Raw genomic sequence first — 20,227 nt, forward strand, 5'->3', positions numbered from 1 at the left:
CATACAGCAAACACAAACTGTGCAAAAAGCAGGCAACATAAGGACTTAGACTTAGTATGAGTCTAACAATTACTGTAAATGATCTCATGGCACTTTGGAAACATCCCACAAGTGTTTCTCTGGTTGCCTAAAAATATGCAAACTATCTGTTTTTTGGTGAAAGTCAAGCAGCACACCTGAAATGTAGAGGAGTGGTCAAAATACAATGCCCTGTGGTGCCCAAACATGCCTCTTCTGCTGGTGTTATTTGAACCTGCATAACTGCATTGCCGCTGTGATATGATATGACCGACCTACCCCTGTCCTGTGTTTTCCACGGGGCAAATCTCACCCATATCAGACCCACTCTACAGTGCAATCAGCGACTGAGTTACAGTGCCATATTTAGATCAGCATATTTTATGCTGACGATTCTCCAGCTTCCTCCCACAGTCCAAAGACGTGTATGGTTTTAGTTTCATCTGTGACTCTAAATTGGATGTAGGTGTGAATATGAATGGTTGTCATCTCTCTGTTTAAGTCCTGCCCCATGAAAGACTGGGGACCGGTCCAGTGTAGCCTCCAAGGGACACATTATGTGATATATACTTATTTACATGTGAATCCTAGTTTCCCATTAATGTCACCTGTTAATTAAAAACCGGTTAAAAGGGCTAAATGTTGCTCGCTTACCTTCCTTTCTTTTACCCCAGTGGAAGTGGTGATGATTCCTTGGATGGCCTCTCAAACCATGTCCCAAACCATGTCCCCCGCTGTCCTTTGACCCCTTCGCTATCGCCACGAAAACGGACTACAAGCCAGTCTAAGACAGAGCCTCCTCTGCTGAGGACTAGTAAAAGGACGATCTACACTGCAGGCAGACCACCTTGGTATAATGTCACCGGGACCACCTTCAAAGAAGCCTTCGTTATAGGTGAGAGAAGATTTCATTTAAGTTGTTTAAAAAATGCCAAGTATTGTCCTGGAATTCTGATGAGGAGGAAGTGAATGACAGAGTCTATCAATAATATAGCTATCTATATTATACCTGGGGACAGAATCATGTTATTATTTTTGTAGAGCCGGTTCCACAAATCCCCCCCCCAAAAAACAAAAAACAAAAAACTGGTTTTAGGTGCCAAAAAACTGGTTTTAGGTGCCAAAAAACTGTAACTGGCACACCATCAATCTTTTGCAACAGTGTTTTTACAGATGCAGTCAGCAGATTCTGGTCAGTCTTTGTTTTATTCCCAGAAAAATTTCCCTAACTCGTGCTAGGTAATGCTGTGTAAGGATTTGGTTATCAAACCCATGATAACCTGGCTTCTTTTCTCTTTGTACAACCACTGAGGGAAAGTTGGCTCAGCACTCACTGCCGGTGGAAACGAGGCATATGTGAGATCTTGTTGACATTTCATTCTAAACAGTGCTGTGCCAAAATACATCCCTATAGTGCTGGGCGATATGACGATATATATCGTGTGGACGATAGAAAAGTGTCTATCGTGCCATTTGTCTTCTATCGTTTCTAACCCTAATTTTATAAATTATTACATAAAATATATCATTAACCCTTTACAACCGGTCGGAGCAGGCACACTCCGTTTTGCCTAACTATTTTTTAATCCCTGAACTGGAACCAAGTAAGGTAGCGCAATAAAATTTTTTTGCATATGAAACCGTAGGAGTTGTACTTACATCTTATTCCATTAGCTTGCCCTAGGTCACGGTTTCCTTCCACATATAGCTTTGCAAAAATTGCATAAAAAGCACTTCCGGCAACAAAAACATAATATTCCAGAAACACGTTTTGCCGATCCGATCAGCTGTTCATAACACTTCCTACGTTGGAATATAAGTCAGCGCGAACTATCGCATGTCCGCCATTACCTGTCCGAAACCGGAAGTGACGGTTTTCGTGGAAAATGTAGTTTTTTAGCTTCAAAGCCTATGTTGGTGTTTTTAAAAGTCATGTTTGACTTTATGCTTTTCTGTATCGTTTCTGGGAGGCTTAGAAGTCAAATTACACTGTTGGAAATAGTTTATTTTGATGCACATGCTGTGTTCTTGCAAATTTGCATTTATTTATTTTCATTTTTCCTGTAGTATATAAAAATTAGTGTATCTCAAAAATAAAACTATGAAGACACTCAAAATAAATTTCTCGTGGTTGGAAACTATTTTGTGCAACTTTTTTGTATTTACAGTTTTGAGGGATAAGCCCCTTAAATTTCTCTTACTAGAAACATATGTAAAAAACAAAACAAAAACAATTTTCAATTTTTTTGTAGTTTATTGCACTTTTTTGCAATTTATGTAGTTACTATGGACTTAATGCATACATATTATTAAAATTTGGGCTATAACGGTTGTATTGATGTATAGCAACTTGAAATGCTCCCACAAATGGCTCTACAGCATGTAAAATGTAAAGATAAGCTCTGGCGGACTTGGTTCTATGGTAGGTCTTAAAGGGTTAAATAGCCTGTGGCAAATATATTAGTGTTGTCTTCTCACTATACATACTCTTAACTTTATGCAAGAGAAAATAAAGTATAAAAAAATGATAATTTTCGCAAAGAAACTCCGTCTTGTGTTTTTGCGACATGGTGCTGCCTTATGTACACCCGGATTTGCGACATGCTTTACGGTAACTCAAAAGAAAGACTGCACCCTCTCCACTCGCTGTTTACAGACTGCATACGTTCCAGATGACCACAGGTCAGGTGGTATATTGTGATATATATCGTTATCGTGATATAAAAGAATTCATATCGTGATAAATATTTTTTCCACATCGCCCAGCACTACATCCCTAGTTAGCTGTTTGCATGGCTGCTGATTCTTAGTCTTGTTACTTGATAAAACAAATAATTACTTAACAAAATGAACTGACATTTCAGTTATCTTGGGTAGCAGCTTTGCATTTTCTCTGACAGAAATCTAACATTTTCATAAAGCCCTGGGTGCATTGTGGGTGCATTTACAGCCGCCTGCCATCTTGCTGATAAGCTCAATAAAATATCTACATCAGGACAAGTCCCAGCAGCAGTAAAATGAGCGTGATGGAGAGACACTAAACCTGTGTGTGCCTGTGCACGTTTAACAGCCGCAGAGCCAGTGTACCGTGGTTAAACGCATCAGACTGGCATGACTGGTGATAGGTGGAGGGAGAGGTGGACATTATCTTTAGTTGGCAATCTGTTACCGTCAATGGCGCGCAATGACTGGTTACAATTTCACACTCGACTGTACCGTGGCCCCCAATTTAAAGGAGCAGTCTGTGTAAGATAAGGGGGACTGTGCAGATCAGGTCCCAAGAAACAAGGGAGAATATAAAGTGCTGGGATAGCATGAACAGATGGATGAAGGGATGGGAGCAAAAGTGAATGGCAGAAAAACACTGTGAAGTCTCATAGATATCAAAGGTGGCTGCTGTCTCTACAGTTTGGGTTTATTGCTTATAGAAAAAGCAGTTTTATCTGTTTTAACAGAATTTTCCAGTGGCCAGGCTTTGCTGCTGGGTGACTTGCTGAGAATTTGTTGTCTATGCAGAGCTGCAGGAGCTTGTGATACTTTGGATTAGCTAGTATTTCTATAACATCTTCAGAGCTGTAATCGGGAATAGAAATAAGCAGCCCCACAGTGTTCTTTGACCGATCTCCCAGTCAGCAGTTTCGACCCTGATGAGTCTTATCAGGGCAAAAAACCCCATTCCAACACTTCACCAAGAGTTGTTTATGTCGTTGAAGCAGCTCTGTAGGCTATTTCTGTTCCTGCATGCACACACACACACACACACATGCACCAACAAACACACAAACACACAACAGCAAATTCATCCTGTTTTTCACCCCCTCCTGCCAGCCAGCAGGGTGTTCTGGCCCCGTTCCCAGGATTGTTTTCCTGAAAGATTGCTGTTGTGGTCTTTAACCCAGGAGGTCAAGGGAGGTGAGGCAGGGACTGACTTTTATTTTAGACATGGGTCCCATTGGTTTCATGTTTTCTTTTTTTTTTTTCCCCCGTGTGTTTTTGACTCTCAGCTCAAAATATGTTTGCGCTCACAGATTTTTCTACACTCTTAAGCATAAAGCGTGTTGTGTGATTTTTGTTCCTCGCCATCACGTTCAGTGTTTTGTAACCTCACATCTAGATGATGGCTAAATGTGAATGTGTCCAAAACCGATCTAGTCAGCTGTGAAGCAGAAAGGACAAGTTAACAAAAAATGACTCAACAGTTTTGATAATTGATTTGCAATTTTATGCTTTTATCTCACCACCTGTCTGCATCTGACAGCTGAATCTGTCGGTGATTAATGAAAAAAGCAATCGGCTATTAAATAAATAGTGACAGCAGTTATTAACGCAGCTCTAGTCAGGTTAATTCTTGATATTGAATACATTTTGATTTTTCATTTATGTTTTGGGGTTGTTTCACAGATAATTTGAATAAAACTGTATATTGTGGTCAGGGGACATTTTCATTCTGCTGCAGTTGCTGATAGCAATCAGAGCAGTCAGAGAGAAGATAACATGTTTAACACAAGTGTAACAGTTTTAATAATGGAGCATGTGGACGTCTGTGTCAAACAAACTCATTAGTTCATTCAACATATGTTAGGCTTGAAAAGGGCTTGAAAATACCAACCGTACAGTTAAACTTATTGCATAAACATTTTTTGTCTCATGGTTTTTTTCTGGGTCAGAATGCTGTCTTGGATGTGGTGACTAAATATAATGAATGATTAGTCTTCATATAGTCGCTTAATAGAAATCGGTGTATTTTCCTGTGGTTTTTCGGCTATTTGATGAACAAAATTGTATTTTCTGCTTTTTTTTAAATGCAACAAAAATCAATCAGTCTGGCGATTTTTAACTTGAAAGCAGTGATAAAAAGATGATTGGGATGACTGTCAGACATGATCAGCTGGGTCATAATCTGCACAGTCTGTCCAAAGTTGTAAAGAGAACGCTCTGTTTATGTACCAGGAAAACAGAAAATGAATCGGAAACAGAAGCAGAATTCGTAGCAGCAGTGGAAACTGTAGGTAAGGTCAGGTACACTGCAGTCTGTTGTCCCATAACAATAAAAAAAATGTACGGGATTAGGATTATCTTTAGCTGACATCGTACCATTTATCTCCCAACTTGGATGTTGGAACACAGGAGTGATGTCACTCCAGTGTTAGCGTTGTCCAGAAGAAGCACAGAAAAACAGGATTTGTGTTGGTTCTTAGCAAGGTAGATCCATTCAAGTATCACTAACAATATATAATAAATGTTTTTTATACTCGTTTTGTTCTTAAAAACACCACCACAGCACATTCATGGATAGAGCTCGGTCAGTGCTCTGAGTCCCAGGCAATCATTGTGTCTGTAGTGGACCAAGAAAGTTAAACTGAAAGTGTTTTTCCTCAGTTCTCAGGAGGATATGGCTTATTTAGTGAGTCACAAATACACAACAGTTGCAGTACAGATTAAAAGCGTTACAGTTTTATTACTGTTTGCGTTCAGTGCCGCCAACTTGGATTGTGGGGCACACGGGGTTGCAGAAATTCTGACTTCCTAACTATTCAGCGCAGCGTTACTGTGAGTGGCCTTCAAGGATTGAAGGACATTTTAAAACGCATCTTTCCAGCAGTGTCTGAGATAAGTCTCCCTAATTATGAATGACATGTTTTTTGTTTTTTTTAGATAAAGCTGCATAAATCTGACTGACATTCATATAATAGACTGTGGTGCTAAATTATTAGAAGGATGTCCTGCGTTTTTACCTTTGCTGTCCTTGATATCAAGATGTTGAATAAAATGTTTCTGCATGAGTATCCTGGGTGCATTTCATGCTGCAGTGATTGTTAATCCCAAGTATTTCATTTATTCCTTTTCATGCACCTCAGAGAAGTGGTGCAAGAAATTTTGAAAAGTAAAATTATTATCAAAACAATCGTGTTGGACTTTTGACTTAAAGAAACGTATCCAGTGAAAGCTTTGCTGTCTGCTTCCAATATAACAGACTAACATTTCTGTACTAGGTTAGCAGATTGTCGTTATCCATTAGTAATAGTGTTGTGATTCTCTCTCTCCATCGTTTTCAGGTCTGTGTGGAGGAAGTGCCTCTGGGAAAACTACAGTAGCCAATAAGATAATTGAGGCGCTGGATGTCCCCTGGGTGGTTCTGCTTTCAATGGACTCTTTCTACAAGGTACAAAAAGCAGCTGAAAGCACTGAAGTGTAAATAAAAACTGTGATTAATAGCATTTTAGCTCATTAGCAGCTTTAGTGCTGCAGTCGAGACATTCTATTATTTCACATACTGTATTTAAGCCACAATAAGTAATGAGCTTTTTGAATTGAAAAGAGTCTCGCTGATCGAAAATATAAATTATACTGCTCAGCCTTCTGTGACTGGATATCTGTCATCTCAGATTATTTTTCCAAGAAAACACATAATGCATAATGGCCGGTAAAATCCATCTCAGGTACCTGAAATACCTGAAACCAAAGGGATCAGTTGGTTTGCAGTGTGTGAATTTTCTTTCTTCTCTATATCTCTTTGTCATTCAGGTGTTGAATAAAGAAGAGCAGGAGTTGGCAGCTAAAAATGAGTACAACTTCGATCACCCCGATGCCTTCGACTTTGAGCTGCTGGTCAACATCCTGAGAAAGCTGAAGAAGGGAAAAAGCATCAAAGTGCCAGTTTATGACTTCACCACTCACTCCAGACGCAAAGAATGGGTGAGACCCTCTCATTAACACTTTATAATCTATGTTGGGGTCGTGATTGAAACTGAAACTTACCTCTATCGGAGCACCATTTTTACTGTCATGTGCATTTTTAACACAAACTTTCTGCTTTGGTTGGTTTTCCTCTGTGTTTTAATTCGTCACATTGTGCTCTGTACTCTGGTTTAAAGTGGGGAGGATTCAGTTGAGAATAATCTGCTTTTTGTTGTGAACTATGCTGCAATAGACGTAGGCTGCCGGGGATTCCCATGATGCATTGAGTTTTTCCCTTCCACTCACCTTTCTCACTCACTATGTGTTAATAGACCTCTCTGCATCGAATCATATCTGTTATTAATCTCTGTCTCTCTTCCACAGCATGTCTTTATCCTGTTTTCCTTCTTCACCCCAACCGGTCGCAGCAGATGGCCGCCCCTCCCTGAGCCTGGTTCTGCCGGAGGTTTCTTCCTGTTAAAAGGGAGTTTTTCCTTCCCACTGTCGCCAAAGTGCTTGCTCATAGGGGGTCATATGATTGTTGGGCTTTTCTCTGTATTTATTATTGTGCTATCTACTGTACAATATAATGCGCCTTGAGGCGACTTTTGTTGTGATTTGGCGCTATATAAATAAAATTGAATTGAATTGAATTGAACACTTTGCAAATTTCAGTCAGTCACATGTGATCAAATTCCATCCACAAAGTCCTCATAAAACAGATTAAGTGTAATTGATGATTACACTCGTAATGCATAACAGAAGATGTTTTTCCCATAACTTTGCTTGGTTAGTCTTGGCTAGTCATCTGCAGATGTCTTCTATCTAAAGGCCCAGGACTGCTTGTCTCAAGAACATTTTTCCCAGGAACTAAAGGGTCCTTCAGGCTGCTGTTTGTTTCTTTGCACAAAGATTAGGGATGCTGTTCTACTGATGAAGGATCAGCTGTTTTGACATGCAGTATTGTATAAATGTTGAACCTGATATCTCAGCTACTTGTGAGACAGACAGTGAGTATTCACATTCACTGCTTTGTTCTCAGCACCACTTCCTCTCTTCACTCAGTCTTTGACATGAAATCCCCTTGAACTTCATCATCAAAGTCCAAAAGCCCGCCCACCATATAGATCAATTTCTGACTCTGAGCTCTTTTCATTTTTGTGCTGCCGTTCTCGGTCTTGTTTCTGCTGTGTTACTGACTTTTTATAAGTGGTTCTTAATGTTGTTGTTCTCTCTCAGTTTTTAGGGTGCCCGCTGCCAGCAGGCAATGTCCAGTTTAATATTTTTCCCCCCACTGTCTCTTATTGGCTTTTTAGGTGCAAAGGTTTTCATGGCAATCACAATAAAAAGCGCTGCTGTTCAGCTTCTCTTCCTCCCAGTGTGGGTTTACTGCCTGGGTGCGGACATCGTGTCTTTACAGCCTGTGTGTGTGTGTGTGTGTGTGTGTGTGTGTGTGTGTCATAGACAGAGTCATCCTCACTCAGCCTTTTAAAAACAGTTTAGGCTGAATATGCTATATTTGATATTGCAAATGTGCCCCTAAATATGTTCTACAGTGATTTTTCCAGAGGTCTCAGATGCAAGTGAACTTCTGTTGAATTCTGAACCTTTCTGTTGTTTTTCCATAAAAAAAACCCTCTTATGCTTCCCTTAATGTGAAAACATGATGTTGACAGGAAGAAAAAAAAACTTCATTTGTGACTTTCATGTGATTGGTGCAAAATCTGACCAGAACAGAGCCATCAGTTCTAAGCATGAGCTACCAGCGACGTTTCCACAGTGGGAAAACATAGAAACACTTGGTCTGCTCCCATAAACCACCTACTAGTCCCTGCTTTACTCCACATAGAGGAGTAGTTTTCAGTGGCTTTGTTGCTTTAAACTAACTTGTGAGCTTTTTCAGCTACTGAAGCTGATTGACTTGATAAAAATGAGTATTATTAAAATATTCCCAAATGTGTCAAAGTAGTGAAAAGAGAAGCAGTTTTCCACCCACTTGAGTTCGGTTAGTTTAGTGTAGTCTGTCTTCATTGAAATAAAAGCACTGAACACTTGTTAGGAGAAAAATAAACATTACAGTTACAAATCACCTAACACCTCCAGAGATGCTTCAGTTATTTAAGCTGGTGAAATTTCAGATGTTTGCTAATTTGCTAATTATTAAGGATTTTAGGGTACAGTACATTAAGCCCAGCATCTCCTCCCAGAAGCATTGTGAAGAATCAATCAGGCGGCGTAGCTCACTGACAACTGCTGTCTATTTCTCTGCGATGTAATTTCATGGCTGAAAGCCACAACACCACACGGGAAATCGCCTCAGATCTGAGATCATTTTATGGGCCTTTTGTAACGGGGTGGATGTAATTAAGACTCAGGCCTCGAGGGTGCCGAGGGCCAACGAGCTGCAGGCTGTGTTTATAAAGCAGTTATACAGATGGACAAGAGCGAGTGACTTAGTTTTTCTTCTTTTGTAAAACTTTAGGTCACCTTCCCTCTCTCTCGCTCTTTCTTTCTTTCAAGCACTGGCACTTAAGTATTTTAAAGAGCCACTAAATCATCTCTCAGTAAAGGAGGAGGAAATGAATAAATCAATAAACACTCATCTGTTTGTTTAAAGTTCACTTTCTCTCAAACTCTGCACACTGCCTCTCCCTCTCTCTCCGCTCTGTCTTTCTCAAAATCAATAGCAAAGTGTTCAGCCTATTGACTTTAGCATGAAGCTGGTCGTGGGAAGGTAATAGGATTGTGACATACTCTGTACCATTTTGTCTGTGATTGAATCTGTTATTAACCTCTTTCTCAAACGCACGCTTGTTCTCCTGGTAGTAAAACTGGTTCTGGGTGAGTTTCATCAGATAAGTTGGTAAAGCAAACATGCGTTGAGGTTGGGTTTGTGCGTCAGCGGCTGTATGTCATGCACACACATGCAAGTGACAGTGTTTAACTGACATCTGTAAAAGTCTGAAGGCAAATAAATATCATCTGTAAATGTGTTTTAGGCTTTCATCTTATATAATGTACAGTATATTTATGTTATCTTGGGCAGTGTCTTTTATTGCACCTTACCAAGGATATTGCATTTCCTTTCATTTAAAAAGAAAAAATAACTCTGTGCTTAAGTCTCATAGTTTCCTTTGGTTTAAGTTGAGTTAATGCAGGAATCATGTTTATCTGAAAGCAAAGGGTTTCATGTCTGAGAGCAGGAGACCAGATTTACATATCTCACAGATGTCAGCAGTGCGCTGTCCAGGCTTGTGCATCGGGCGAGCTGATGGGCAGATAATATTCCAAGTCATAGTTTCACAAAGATCAGGAGAAAACACAGACAACACACAAGCTTAAACTTATTGTTCCCAGTTCTGTGTGTGACCAGGAAGATTTGACAGAATCAAGTAGATGCAGGCTTTTTTTTAATGTTTATATCCAGAAGAAGAAAAGCTTTTCTGTACTCTGTTTCAGTCCCAGTCTAAGATGTGGCCAGATGTTTGGGTTTTTGTGATATCACAAATAGTTTGGAGGACAATTTTGCAACTTACAGTGGTGCTGTTTTTGTTTTTGAACTTGGATTAAACCAGAACTTATGTGCATAGAAATGTCAAATATCAGATAGATTCTTCATATGTTTCTTTTGATTTTATTGTTTGTACCCTGACTCTCACCCTCTGACTCTGAATTGGATAACCAAAACAAAAAGTAAAGATGGATTATTTACATTCGTGTGGAAGAAGACTATTTTACAACCATCTTTAATTCTCTTAGATCCATAGTTAACAGCTTAAATTTAATTGTATAAACAGAATATTCGATTTATTTTTGTGTTTCAAAGTAAAAGGACATTAAATGACCAGCATGAAGAATGAATACTTAATTTAAAAAAAAAAATTCTTTATTGGCTGATATTCGGGTAAAAAAAACAACTTTTTTCTGACCTTTAAGTTTATTTTTCTTAATTAAAACACATCAGTATCATAAAAATGTTTAATTTCACACTCGTTGTAGCTCATTAATTGTAAATAATTTTCATACCCTCCTTTATGACACTGAAATTATTTTTAGTTAATGAGCCACTTAGTTCAAGGTGTCCACACAGTGCAGGGTTGGAGGATTTTGACCCCTGTCTCTTTATAACTAATAACCTAAGAAACATTGTGTACAATCAACATGAACACACTGCAAGTTCAGCTCCAAGTGGGGAAAAAAAATGTGAACCTGTCCTTAAATTTGTCCTCTCTTACAGAAAACTGTGTATGGTGCTAATGTTGTCATCTTTGAGGGAATCTTAGCCTTCGCCAACAAGGAGCTGCTCAAGGTATGAATATCAGCATCCCCCCCACTCTATTTTACTTTTCTTTTACAGTTTTCTTCCTTAGAATATTTCAAATGTGCATGTCTGAGGCACCAACAGCCTCAGACATGCACATTAAATCACCTGTGCTCCCTGTGATGCTTGGATTGAACTTCAGCTGGTTGTTGATGCTAAAATGCATTGAGTTGCTGCGATGTGATTGGCTGATTAGTGTTACCAAGAAGTTGAGTGTATATTCATATTTATGTAATAATAATAATAATACATTTTATTTATAAAGCGCCTTTCAAGACACCCAAGGACACTTTACAATAGGATAAAACACATAATGGAAAAATGACAAAATGAAGAACAATAAAAGAAAAGCACAAGATAAAAATAACAAACAGTGGGTTCACAGTGAATATGCAGATTTGAATTTCACAGGGAGTCAGTGAAGTTCCTGAAGAACAGGGGTGATGTGCTGGTAGGAGGGGTATGTGTATATTTATCTGGACTATAAAGAATAAGAAGAATATGTGATCAAGATATGATGCAGAAATGGACTCAAATTAAGCTTTATTTCAAAAGTTTGCATTTTAGGCTCCTAAAGCTGATATTTACATGCATTTTTATGCATGTGTAGAGAAGACTGGTGCTAGGAGGCTAAGGATACACTACATTCCCCTGTCATCATTGCAATGCTCTTGAGGGTCAGAGGGAATAAACACATATAAAGAGAGGTATTCTTCATTGCTAATCAGTCCTGCAGTCACTCTCTCCAGCCTCTTCTATTGTGTATGAGTGAGTGTGAGAGAGCAGGACAGCTGGACTGTGATGATAAGACAGGCAGCCTCTCCTGAGACCCAGCTGTGTAGCTGATTACCATCTGATTAAGTTAAAACAGTCAGCGTCTCCTGTGATCAATGGTGTTTTGTGTCCATTCTTGTAATTGAATTCAATTACAGCTGCAGATCTGATATGCTAATAAAGAGGTTTGCTTTAAGAAACCGAGCTGTTGCAAAGGGACATGGCTAATAATAGGATTTGGTGCTTCTCTCACGCTATCAGACCATTGTGGCCAGTGTTGCAGATCATTATGGAAGACTGCTTCATAGTAGGAGGATCTTTGAGTTATTGTGATGAAGCAGCTTGTTTTTCAGATAATTTATTCATTGGATTTTCTAAAGATGTCATGTTTTTGTCTGTATGTTGTTGATCTGAATTTTAATCATGATTGATATGTATTTTCTAAGTAGAAAAATATGTGGTTTTAATTTATAAAAAACAGTTTGGGATTATGTTTTGTTTGGATTGAACAGTAATAAGTGTGGAGTAAAACATTTGTGTATTGTCCCTGATACAAATATACCTTTTCATTTTTCAGTTGTATTCATGCTCAGTCCTGAAACCACCAGCAATAATGTTTGATGCATGATATGGTGTGTAATCCTGCACTTGTACTTAAACAAAAAATCAACAAATTTCCACCTTTTCTTTACTATATCATAAATGTCATCCACACATGCTGGATAAATCCACAGATTTCCCTGGTGCTCATTGCACATTAAAGGCTTGTAGCTGTATTAAAGGGAAACTTTCCCATTTTCCTGCTTCATCACTGTAGCAAAAGAAAACCGGGAGCTCTCTGTTAGACCAGGTTAGGAAATGATCTAGAGCCACAGCCTTGCTCTCTAACCTTTGGGGACCAGGCCACTCTTCATTCACCTCCTCCTTCAAGCTGACACCAGTGCTTATCCAGCAACCTGCCACCTTTTGGTTGGTCAGTCTGTCAGATTTACAGCAGCCTGAACTGCCAGCCAGTGGCTTTTGTGCAACTGAGTTATAACTGTGCTCCTGCTGCCGTCCTCCTCTAAATCATACACAAACTTCTTTTAATTTCAGAAACCATCAATAGTTCTTTGTGTTGCCTCCTTATTGTCCCACCTTTGTTGTGATGCTGCCCCATTGATTTTTGTCTTCTGGCTTTGCTGAATTGAGCTTTAGTTTAATGGGGCTTAGTTGGTGGATCGGGGCTGACTTTCTCTTTGAAGCTGCAATGATAACTGGTGTTTCCTGCGATTCTTCAGCATGTCCCGACCCCAGCGTCAAGCTTCCGCTGTAAAAATGTTAAATCATTGAAGCAGCTAAAAGTGCCTTTCACAGACACTGACTTTATTGACACTGAAAAATTAAGTCTGTGCAATTTGTGCTCTTTACTTCCTCTTCTTCTTTAATACATTTATCCTTCTTGTGCAAGATAAAAAATACTATTAATAATGTTTTGCACTGTGAATCATGTTATGTTATTTTAGTTGCATATAAGGATTAAATGTCCCATTTCCGTTTTTTATGTCCCACTTTAAATTCTGACTATATCAAGATCAAGTGTTTACTGCAGAGAGCTGGGAATATAAAACACTCCCTAACTGATAGAACTGATGGGTAGTGACATTTGTTAGAAGCGTTCAGGCTTTTTGAAAAATAAATATGCAGCTCTCAGCAGTTGTTTCTGTCATTTTTACTCAGGCTTACCCTCAGACAGTAATCTAAGGCTAGCAGTAAAATAATGAATAAAACATAATTCATTCCCTGTCTTCAGAAATTCTGTGAACTGAAACTTTGTGTTGGTCTACAGAGAAATCTTCAAACATAAATGACCCCAGTGTCCTGCACTACAGCCACTAGTTTTATCACATAAAAAGCACACAGTAAAAGCACATACACACACCAGAGCTACATTTCAGGGGCAACTGTGGATCAGGAGGTCACTGATGATGAGGAAGGTTTGTGGTATGATTTTTAGCTCCTCCAGTCTACATGTCAAAGTTTCTTGACATACAGTCAGGATATACAGATGTACAGTCAAGTTGCAAGATATTTCACCTTAGAGAAGTGACCTCAGTGGATCCAACAGTACTCTGCATAAGTAAAGTATGTGTAGCGCAAAAAGAGATACCTTTGAATGGGATTCAGTCTGTTCACACCAACTCCAAAGTTTTATGTGTTCAGCCAGACTAACCATTATTTACAGGGAAATGGCCCCAATAACAGGATCCTAGGGGCGGACATATGTTAACATAAGCTATTAGAGGATATAAATATGTCCACTGCCAGCAATTTTAAAAAAGTACTGGACCACTGATGGAGCGTCTTGTTAATGTATGTGGGTGTGTGATGCTGTTATGGATATTTTTGCAAATCAAGGAGAACTACAGCTTTTTGACAGTACTGGATGTTTATGTCATTGTTTTTACAGCGTGATTAATTATAGTTAGTAATTGAACTGAAAAAGAGTAGCAAGACTTAAAAATATATTGTAGGACTGTTGTGTTGTGTGAGTAGTACAGATATTAACCTGTCGTACCTTCATTGCTACTTCATATTTTAATGGCATTTAGACTTTGACATTTTTATTTCAACCTAAATCTCTTTATTTTCTATTATTTCTGTTCATTTGATTAAAAAAGGGTATAATATACTTTAGTAAATGGGGCACAAATGCTTAAACTTTAAGGATACCCAAAAACTTAACTCTGCAGGAAAATCCTGCTACTGGTATTGATATAAAACCTGAACTGGTAGTGCGTTTATGGGGCCAGTACCTTAAAGGTATTGACCCCATAAAGAGTTACAAAAATATCCTAATATCAATAATGATAGTCATTATGTATAATATCTATATGCATGTGCAGAAACATGAAATCACTATAAAATGATCGAATAAATGCAACAAAAGCAAAAAACTACGCATATAAACATGTTACAGATCGATGAGTGATTCCTTCTTTTGCCTTTTTTCTGCCAGCTTTTGGACATGAAGGTGTTCGTAGATACAGATTCAGACATCCGCCTCATACGGAGGCTGAAGAGGGACATATCACAACGTGGACGGGACATCAGCGGCATCATCAAACAGTACAATAAATTTGTAAAGCCGGCCTTCGAGCAGTACATTGAGCCGACTGTGCAGGTTGCTGACATCGTGGTTCCCAGAGGTCAGTGGCAGTATTTTTAGTTTACATACAAAAGTACAGGAGCACTCTTCTCTATCAGCACTTTACACGTTGCTTGTTTTTTATGTGCAGGTGGAGAGAACTTTGTAGCTTTGGATTTGATTGTTCAGCACGTACACAGTCAGCTGGAGAAGGTAAGGAATTCTCAGTTTATGTTTTTATGTTTTACTGATTCAATTGAAGATTCTTTGTGTTTTTCTTGATTTTGAGGGATGCGAGGGATTTCTTTGGAAAATTGCAGCTTTAATTGCATGGTCTTATAAAGGATCACTATACTATGATCTATAGTTTCTGCAGAGAGGTGGAATGTGTTAAACAAAGCTAGCATTAACTATTGCTACATGTTTAGATAGAGCTTCTTATATTTTGCTGACCAGCTTCACTGTACGGAGGCGCATACTCTTCTAAAAACTCTTGGATAGTTGGGAAAACCTTTACGATTCAGCACAATCTTTTTTTTTTACCTTTCAAAGTAAGTGTGGTGCTGGCTGGTGTGGAATAGTGTGAACATGGCCTCTGGGGCTTTGAAGGCAAAAAAATCTATTTTATTTATTTTTGCTTTGAGGGGAAATTACACAGAAATAAAAGGCACAAGCAAATTTACCAAAACATCCTGACATCTAAGATTCATCAGAAGTGTCAGGTCCATAATTAGGACAAATAAAAATATGAAGTCTGATTTAAAAAAAAAAAAAAAAAAAAAAAAAAATCAAAAACACACTTCACCTTAATTTGACTGCTGGCACCTTCATGGTAGTGACACACACCACTTGACCACTTGCAGGTGTGCTTTTGTGCTTTTGTGGCCTGTTCTGGACCGGCTCTCTTGTGCGAACACAGCAGACCACAGCAGAATTTTGATTTGAACTTTCTTTTGAAAAAGAGGAAGAAGCTGCAGGAATTCAAACCCGGTGAACAGGATGGGTTGTGGATAGTAACACGATGTCACATGCTGCTCCCTCAGCCGCTGTCTTGCTATTTTTCCCGTCTGATGGTGGAGCACATTAGCTGATGTCAGATTTTTCTCCTCTGCTTCAATAGTTTGGATGAAGTTAAGACACAGTGGCCTTTATGATAAAATAGTACTAAAAATAATTAAGGGTACTAAAAATCAGGAAAGTAAAATTTCTGGACACTTTTCTCTCAGGCCATTTGAAGTGATGCAGGAAGATTTGTGAGGTCCTTTTATGCTTTTTTTTCCTTTTACACCTCGTGGTTAGAGATTTTAAGTAGGTACCTTAAATTAATGACCCCGTGAGGAGAGACGTGTCCTTCATCTTAGCTCACCTCATTGTTCTGTCATCCACTCACTTTTTGATCTACAGCTAACAATGATCTGCTCCACCTTCAGCACATTCACTCATGCTCGCTGGCAGAACACCCACAGCATCTGTCACATTCACAGGCATGTGTGCAGTATGTAATAATGAGAAATAGAAGGGCACACACAGGTCAGCATGACACTGTCCTGTTTTACACTCACATATTCTTCTCTTTACCTTCACTAAAATTACTAAAATATGCATGTTTTAAATTAAAAAACACATTCATGATTATAGTTATAAGGAAAGTACAAAATGTTGGCATTATGTTCTTTCCTTTGTTGCCTTGTAAACTGTATTACCACTACTGTTTGCATGTGTCTTAAATCGCTGCAGCTTTTTTTCCATTTTCATATATAAAGGACGGGGTGGCTCAAGAGCTTTGCACAGTGCTGTATATGCAGAACGTTGCAGATTTTTAAATCAGTACTTCTGACTCGACTGTTGTTTTAGACTGCATTATTTTGCACTTGGTCGTATAAAATTGACAGCTCATGAAATAATTCGCTTGTTTTCACTTGTTGTTTCTACAGTAAAATGAAGTGGTCATAAAAAGCTGATATATGACACAGTTAAACTCTTGTCCAGCCAAACATGAAATTAAAGTTCACACTTGAAGTGTTTGTCTGTTCAAATGTACGACTCTCCACAGGCAAACATTTATTGTGTATTGTGAATTTTTTGTTTCTCTTTTGGGAGGGGTTTATGTTGTGAATGATCCTTTTTTTCTGACAAGCCGCTTGTCTCACGTTTTGTTTTTCTTATGTTTCTCACTGTTTGCACACACGTGTCTGTGTGTGTGTGTCTCCTTGTACGTGCACGACCCCTCCTCTCCTGGCTGAATGCTGTGTAACCATTCCAGCGTGAGATCACTGTGAGGTACGACTGTTGGTGCTTTTTTTTATTATTACATCCTCTGACTTCTCGTCTTTTTTTCTGCTCTTTTATGTCACCACATTTTCAAGAATGCCTCACTATTTTATTTACAAAGACTAAACTGTTTTTGCTACAAACTCATACACATGTCAGTGCTTCACCTGCCTTTTCACTTAATTCTATGTTTTATCCAGATTTCATTTCATTATGGTCAGAGGGTTATAATGATTTTATCATCTCTGTCTCTGTTTAATCTTTTATTTGTTTTGTTCAGCAGAACTATTTGAATGTATTCACTGTGAAAACACCTAATCAGCCTATACTTTTCAACTTATGGATTAAAATAAAAATGTGTCATTAAACATCATTTAAAGTGTCATGACCAATGGCACATTTTGTGTGTAATATTTCTTGTACTGTCATATAACTACAGTATATGACCTGAATAGTGAGTTTAATTGTTTCCTGTAAGTCATTGGAAACTATTAATCATAGTTTGAGTTTAGAAATTCTGATAACAAGTTAATGAATGAGTTTATCACGCTTGTTATCTTTTATTTATTCAGGTAAAAGTCTCATTGAGATTGCAGAATTGAAAAAGAAAATGAAATTCTCTTCATTTTGTCCTGGTAGTTAATAAGATCAGAAGCAATCTGCAAAACTATCATCTAGTCTGCTAATGCAGGACAACAGGCCATATTTCAGTGTTTTGGTAGAGCCAGGTGCTATCTGAGCCAAGACTTCCTGCTCTGTGAACTGTTTATTTCAGTTGTTTAAATATTTAGATTTAAAAGCAACAATGAGAAAGAGAGAGGGGGAAAAATCATCCACTGTGTAATACTGTCTGGAAAGCTTCTGATTGGCATTGGCTTCATTTTTCAGAATGACAGTGATCCCAAACAAACTGCCAATGCAGTAAAAGCATATCTAGGTAGAAAAACAGAAAATAGATCACTGTCAGTCATGGATCGGTCTTCCCAGAGCCTGAGCCTCAACAATAGTGAAGCAGGTGCTATCTGAGCCAAGACTTCCTGTTCTGTGCACTGTTTATTTAAGCTGCTTAAATATTTAGATTTTAAAATAGAAAAAAAGCGAAATCACTGACAAATGTGTCTCTACTCTCCACATGAATTGTATGCAACCACATCCTGCACAAATGTGATTGGTCAAAAGAAGACAAGTCATTATGTCCTGACTTCCAATCTGGGCCAACAACCTGTTTTTCATGGTTATGAACTTGGTAAAATTCTGATTCGGTTCTCTCAGACATAGATTGGCTAGTTTCTTGAAGTTCCTCAGGTCATGTTTACACCTAACCACAACAACATGCAGCCAGCTCAGTGAAGCCTGCGCCTGTTCACATCATTAAAAAAAAGAAATGGGACATGTTTTGGTCCAGAGACACAGAATAGACTTTATATTGCAGGATAGAGTAGAAAGATCAGTTACTGGTGTCCACAGGATGCTGTAAACTTGCAGAAAAGCTGGAGTAGAGACCTAAATTATGTGTGATCACAGCTGCTCATGTGCTCCTGTATGTGTGAGATGAAACCTGCTGAGAAGTAGAAGTGCTTAGCTTCAGTTCACCCATGAATGAAGATGAATTTGCAAGCCTACTACAGCTGAAGTTTCAGTGGGTTAAATGGTTTGGTTCATCAATGTGAATCTAAAGTCAGCTCTTAGATGGATTTGTTGAATGTGGAGAAATTCGGGCTGCCCTCACAGCTTTTACTGAAACTAATCTCAGTTTCTGAAGTTGAGTCACCTTAAGTGAACCCCACTCATGAGATAAATTGAACTGAGCATGCTCCTCAGTGCAGAGCTGGAATGTGTTTGTTCGGTGTTGTACAGCAGCAATGTGGTGAAGCTGTTTCACTGCTAATACTCTTCTCTCTCTTCCTTTCTCCTCCGTTTTGTTTTTTTTCCTCCTCTTGTCCCTTTGTGTGTGTTTCTTTTCCTCCCTGTGTTTCCTCCTGCCTTCACCTTTAAACACTTAATCTCACCAAACAAATATCTGTCACCTTCTTCAGAGGAAGATGCGCTGGGATATGTGAGCCTCACCTCGTGCACCTTTTTTCACTGTTGTAGTCTTTAAAGATACAGATTTGTAGTCTTATAGATTTAATGCACTCAAGCCTTTTTAACTTGTTAAAATATGCACTACATATTCTGACTGTAGTTAAAATGACACGTTTGCTGGGTTTGATTCCACAAATGTAACAGTTCCATTAATCTAAGCTGTGCACAGTTAAAACAAAGCATGCTGTATATTTCAGCAGCAGAGTGTGCATGAAGCAGAATAGTTTCATTGCTCTTTAGTATTCTAAGTAGCATGTGTTTGAAACGGTATGTGCCACATATGCCAAATTTTTAATTTTTTCATGATTGCTTTTATTGTTTTTCTGTTTGTGGCCTCAAGGTCATGGCACGCATTGATATATTTAAGTGCAGACTTTTATCTGACATTATGATCAAAAAGTTCTGAAAACAAAAGCCTTGCTAGATTTAAACTTGGAAGACCTTTGGCTCATCTTGCACGTCTAGAAAGCTTCCAGTGCCACGAACAATGGAGCAATAGAGTTGAAGAGTCCACAGTTTCTAAATCTAAAGACTCTGCATCAGGTGAAAAGCCAGGGCAGGATCAAGTCCTTAATTTTTTGACATTTACAGAGTTTTGCACTCTGAATTTGCCCCCCAGAGTGATACTGTCGATTCCTGAAGTGTCTGAGGGAGAACACTGATTGAAAACTCTGTTAAATAAAGCAAGGCTTTTAATGCTGTATTTCTGAAAGTGGCAGCTGTCACACCAAAATCAGCTTCTGTCTCGACTTTTGCTTTAAAATCAAAAAGGCTTGTTAAACCATGTAATGTGGGGCGAGTTACACAAAGATGCCTTATGCTTATGCTGGGCTGGCCAAACGCCGTAATCCCGAAGAGCTGACCACTCTACATGTTTATCTTTAGTGTAGGAATCAGTGCCACTGACATTAGTCCTGATTATAGCAGGTAATATCTACACAGACCGGTGAGAT

At 38.7% G+C, this 20,227-nt stretch overlaps 1 protein-coding gene across 3 annotated transcripts in view; it reads left to right on the top strand.

The window, feature by feature from the left end:
- si:ch211-243j20.2 (uridine-cytidine kinase-like 1) overlaps nt 1-20,227 on the top strand; it is a 29,227-nt gene that overhangs the window by 2,044 nt on the left and 6,956 nt on the right. For 2 of the 3 annotated variants that reach the window (XM_013266997.3, XM_005464809.3), the window contains exons 2-8: nt 693-913; nt 6,075-6,181; nt 6,544-6,714; nt 10,934-11,005; nt 14,790-14,979; nt 15,070-15,131; nt 19,226-19,245. In XM_013266997.3, the coding sequence (XP_013122451.1) occupies nt 693-913; nt 6,075-6,181; nt 6,544-6,714; nt 10,934-11,005; nt 14,790-14,979; nt 15,070-15,131; nt 19,226-19,245 (843 nt within the window). Of the gene's footprint in view, nt 1-692; nt 914-6,074; nt 6,182-6,543; nt 6,715-10,933; nt 11,006-14,789; nt 14,980-15,069; nt 15,132-17,181; nt 17,199-19,225; nt 19,246-20,227 lie in introns of all 3 variants that reach the window. The other variant, XM_013266996.3, reaches the window with a different exon arrangement.

This window comes from Oreochromis niloticus, linkage group LG15, assembly GCF_001858045.2.
Source record: "Oreochromis niloticus isolate F11D_XX linkage group LG15, O_niloticus_UMD_NMBU, whole genome shotgun sequence".
Lineage (NCBI taxonomy): Eukaryota > Metazoa > Chordata > Actinopteri > Cichliformes > Cichlidae > Oreochromis > Oreochromis niloticus.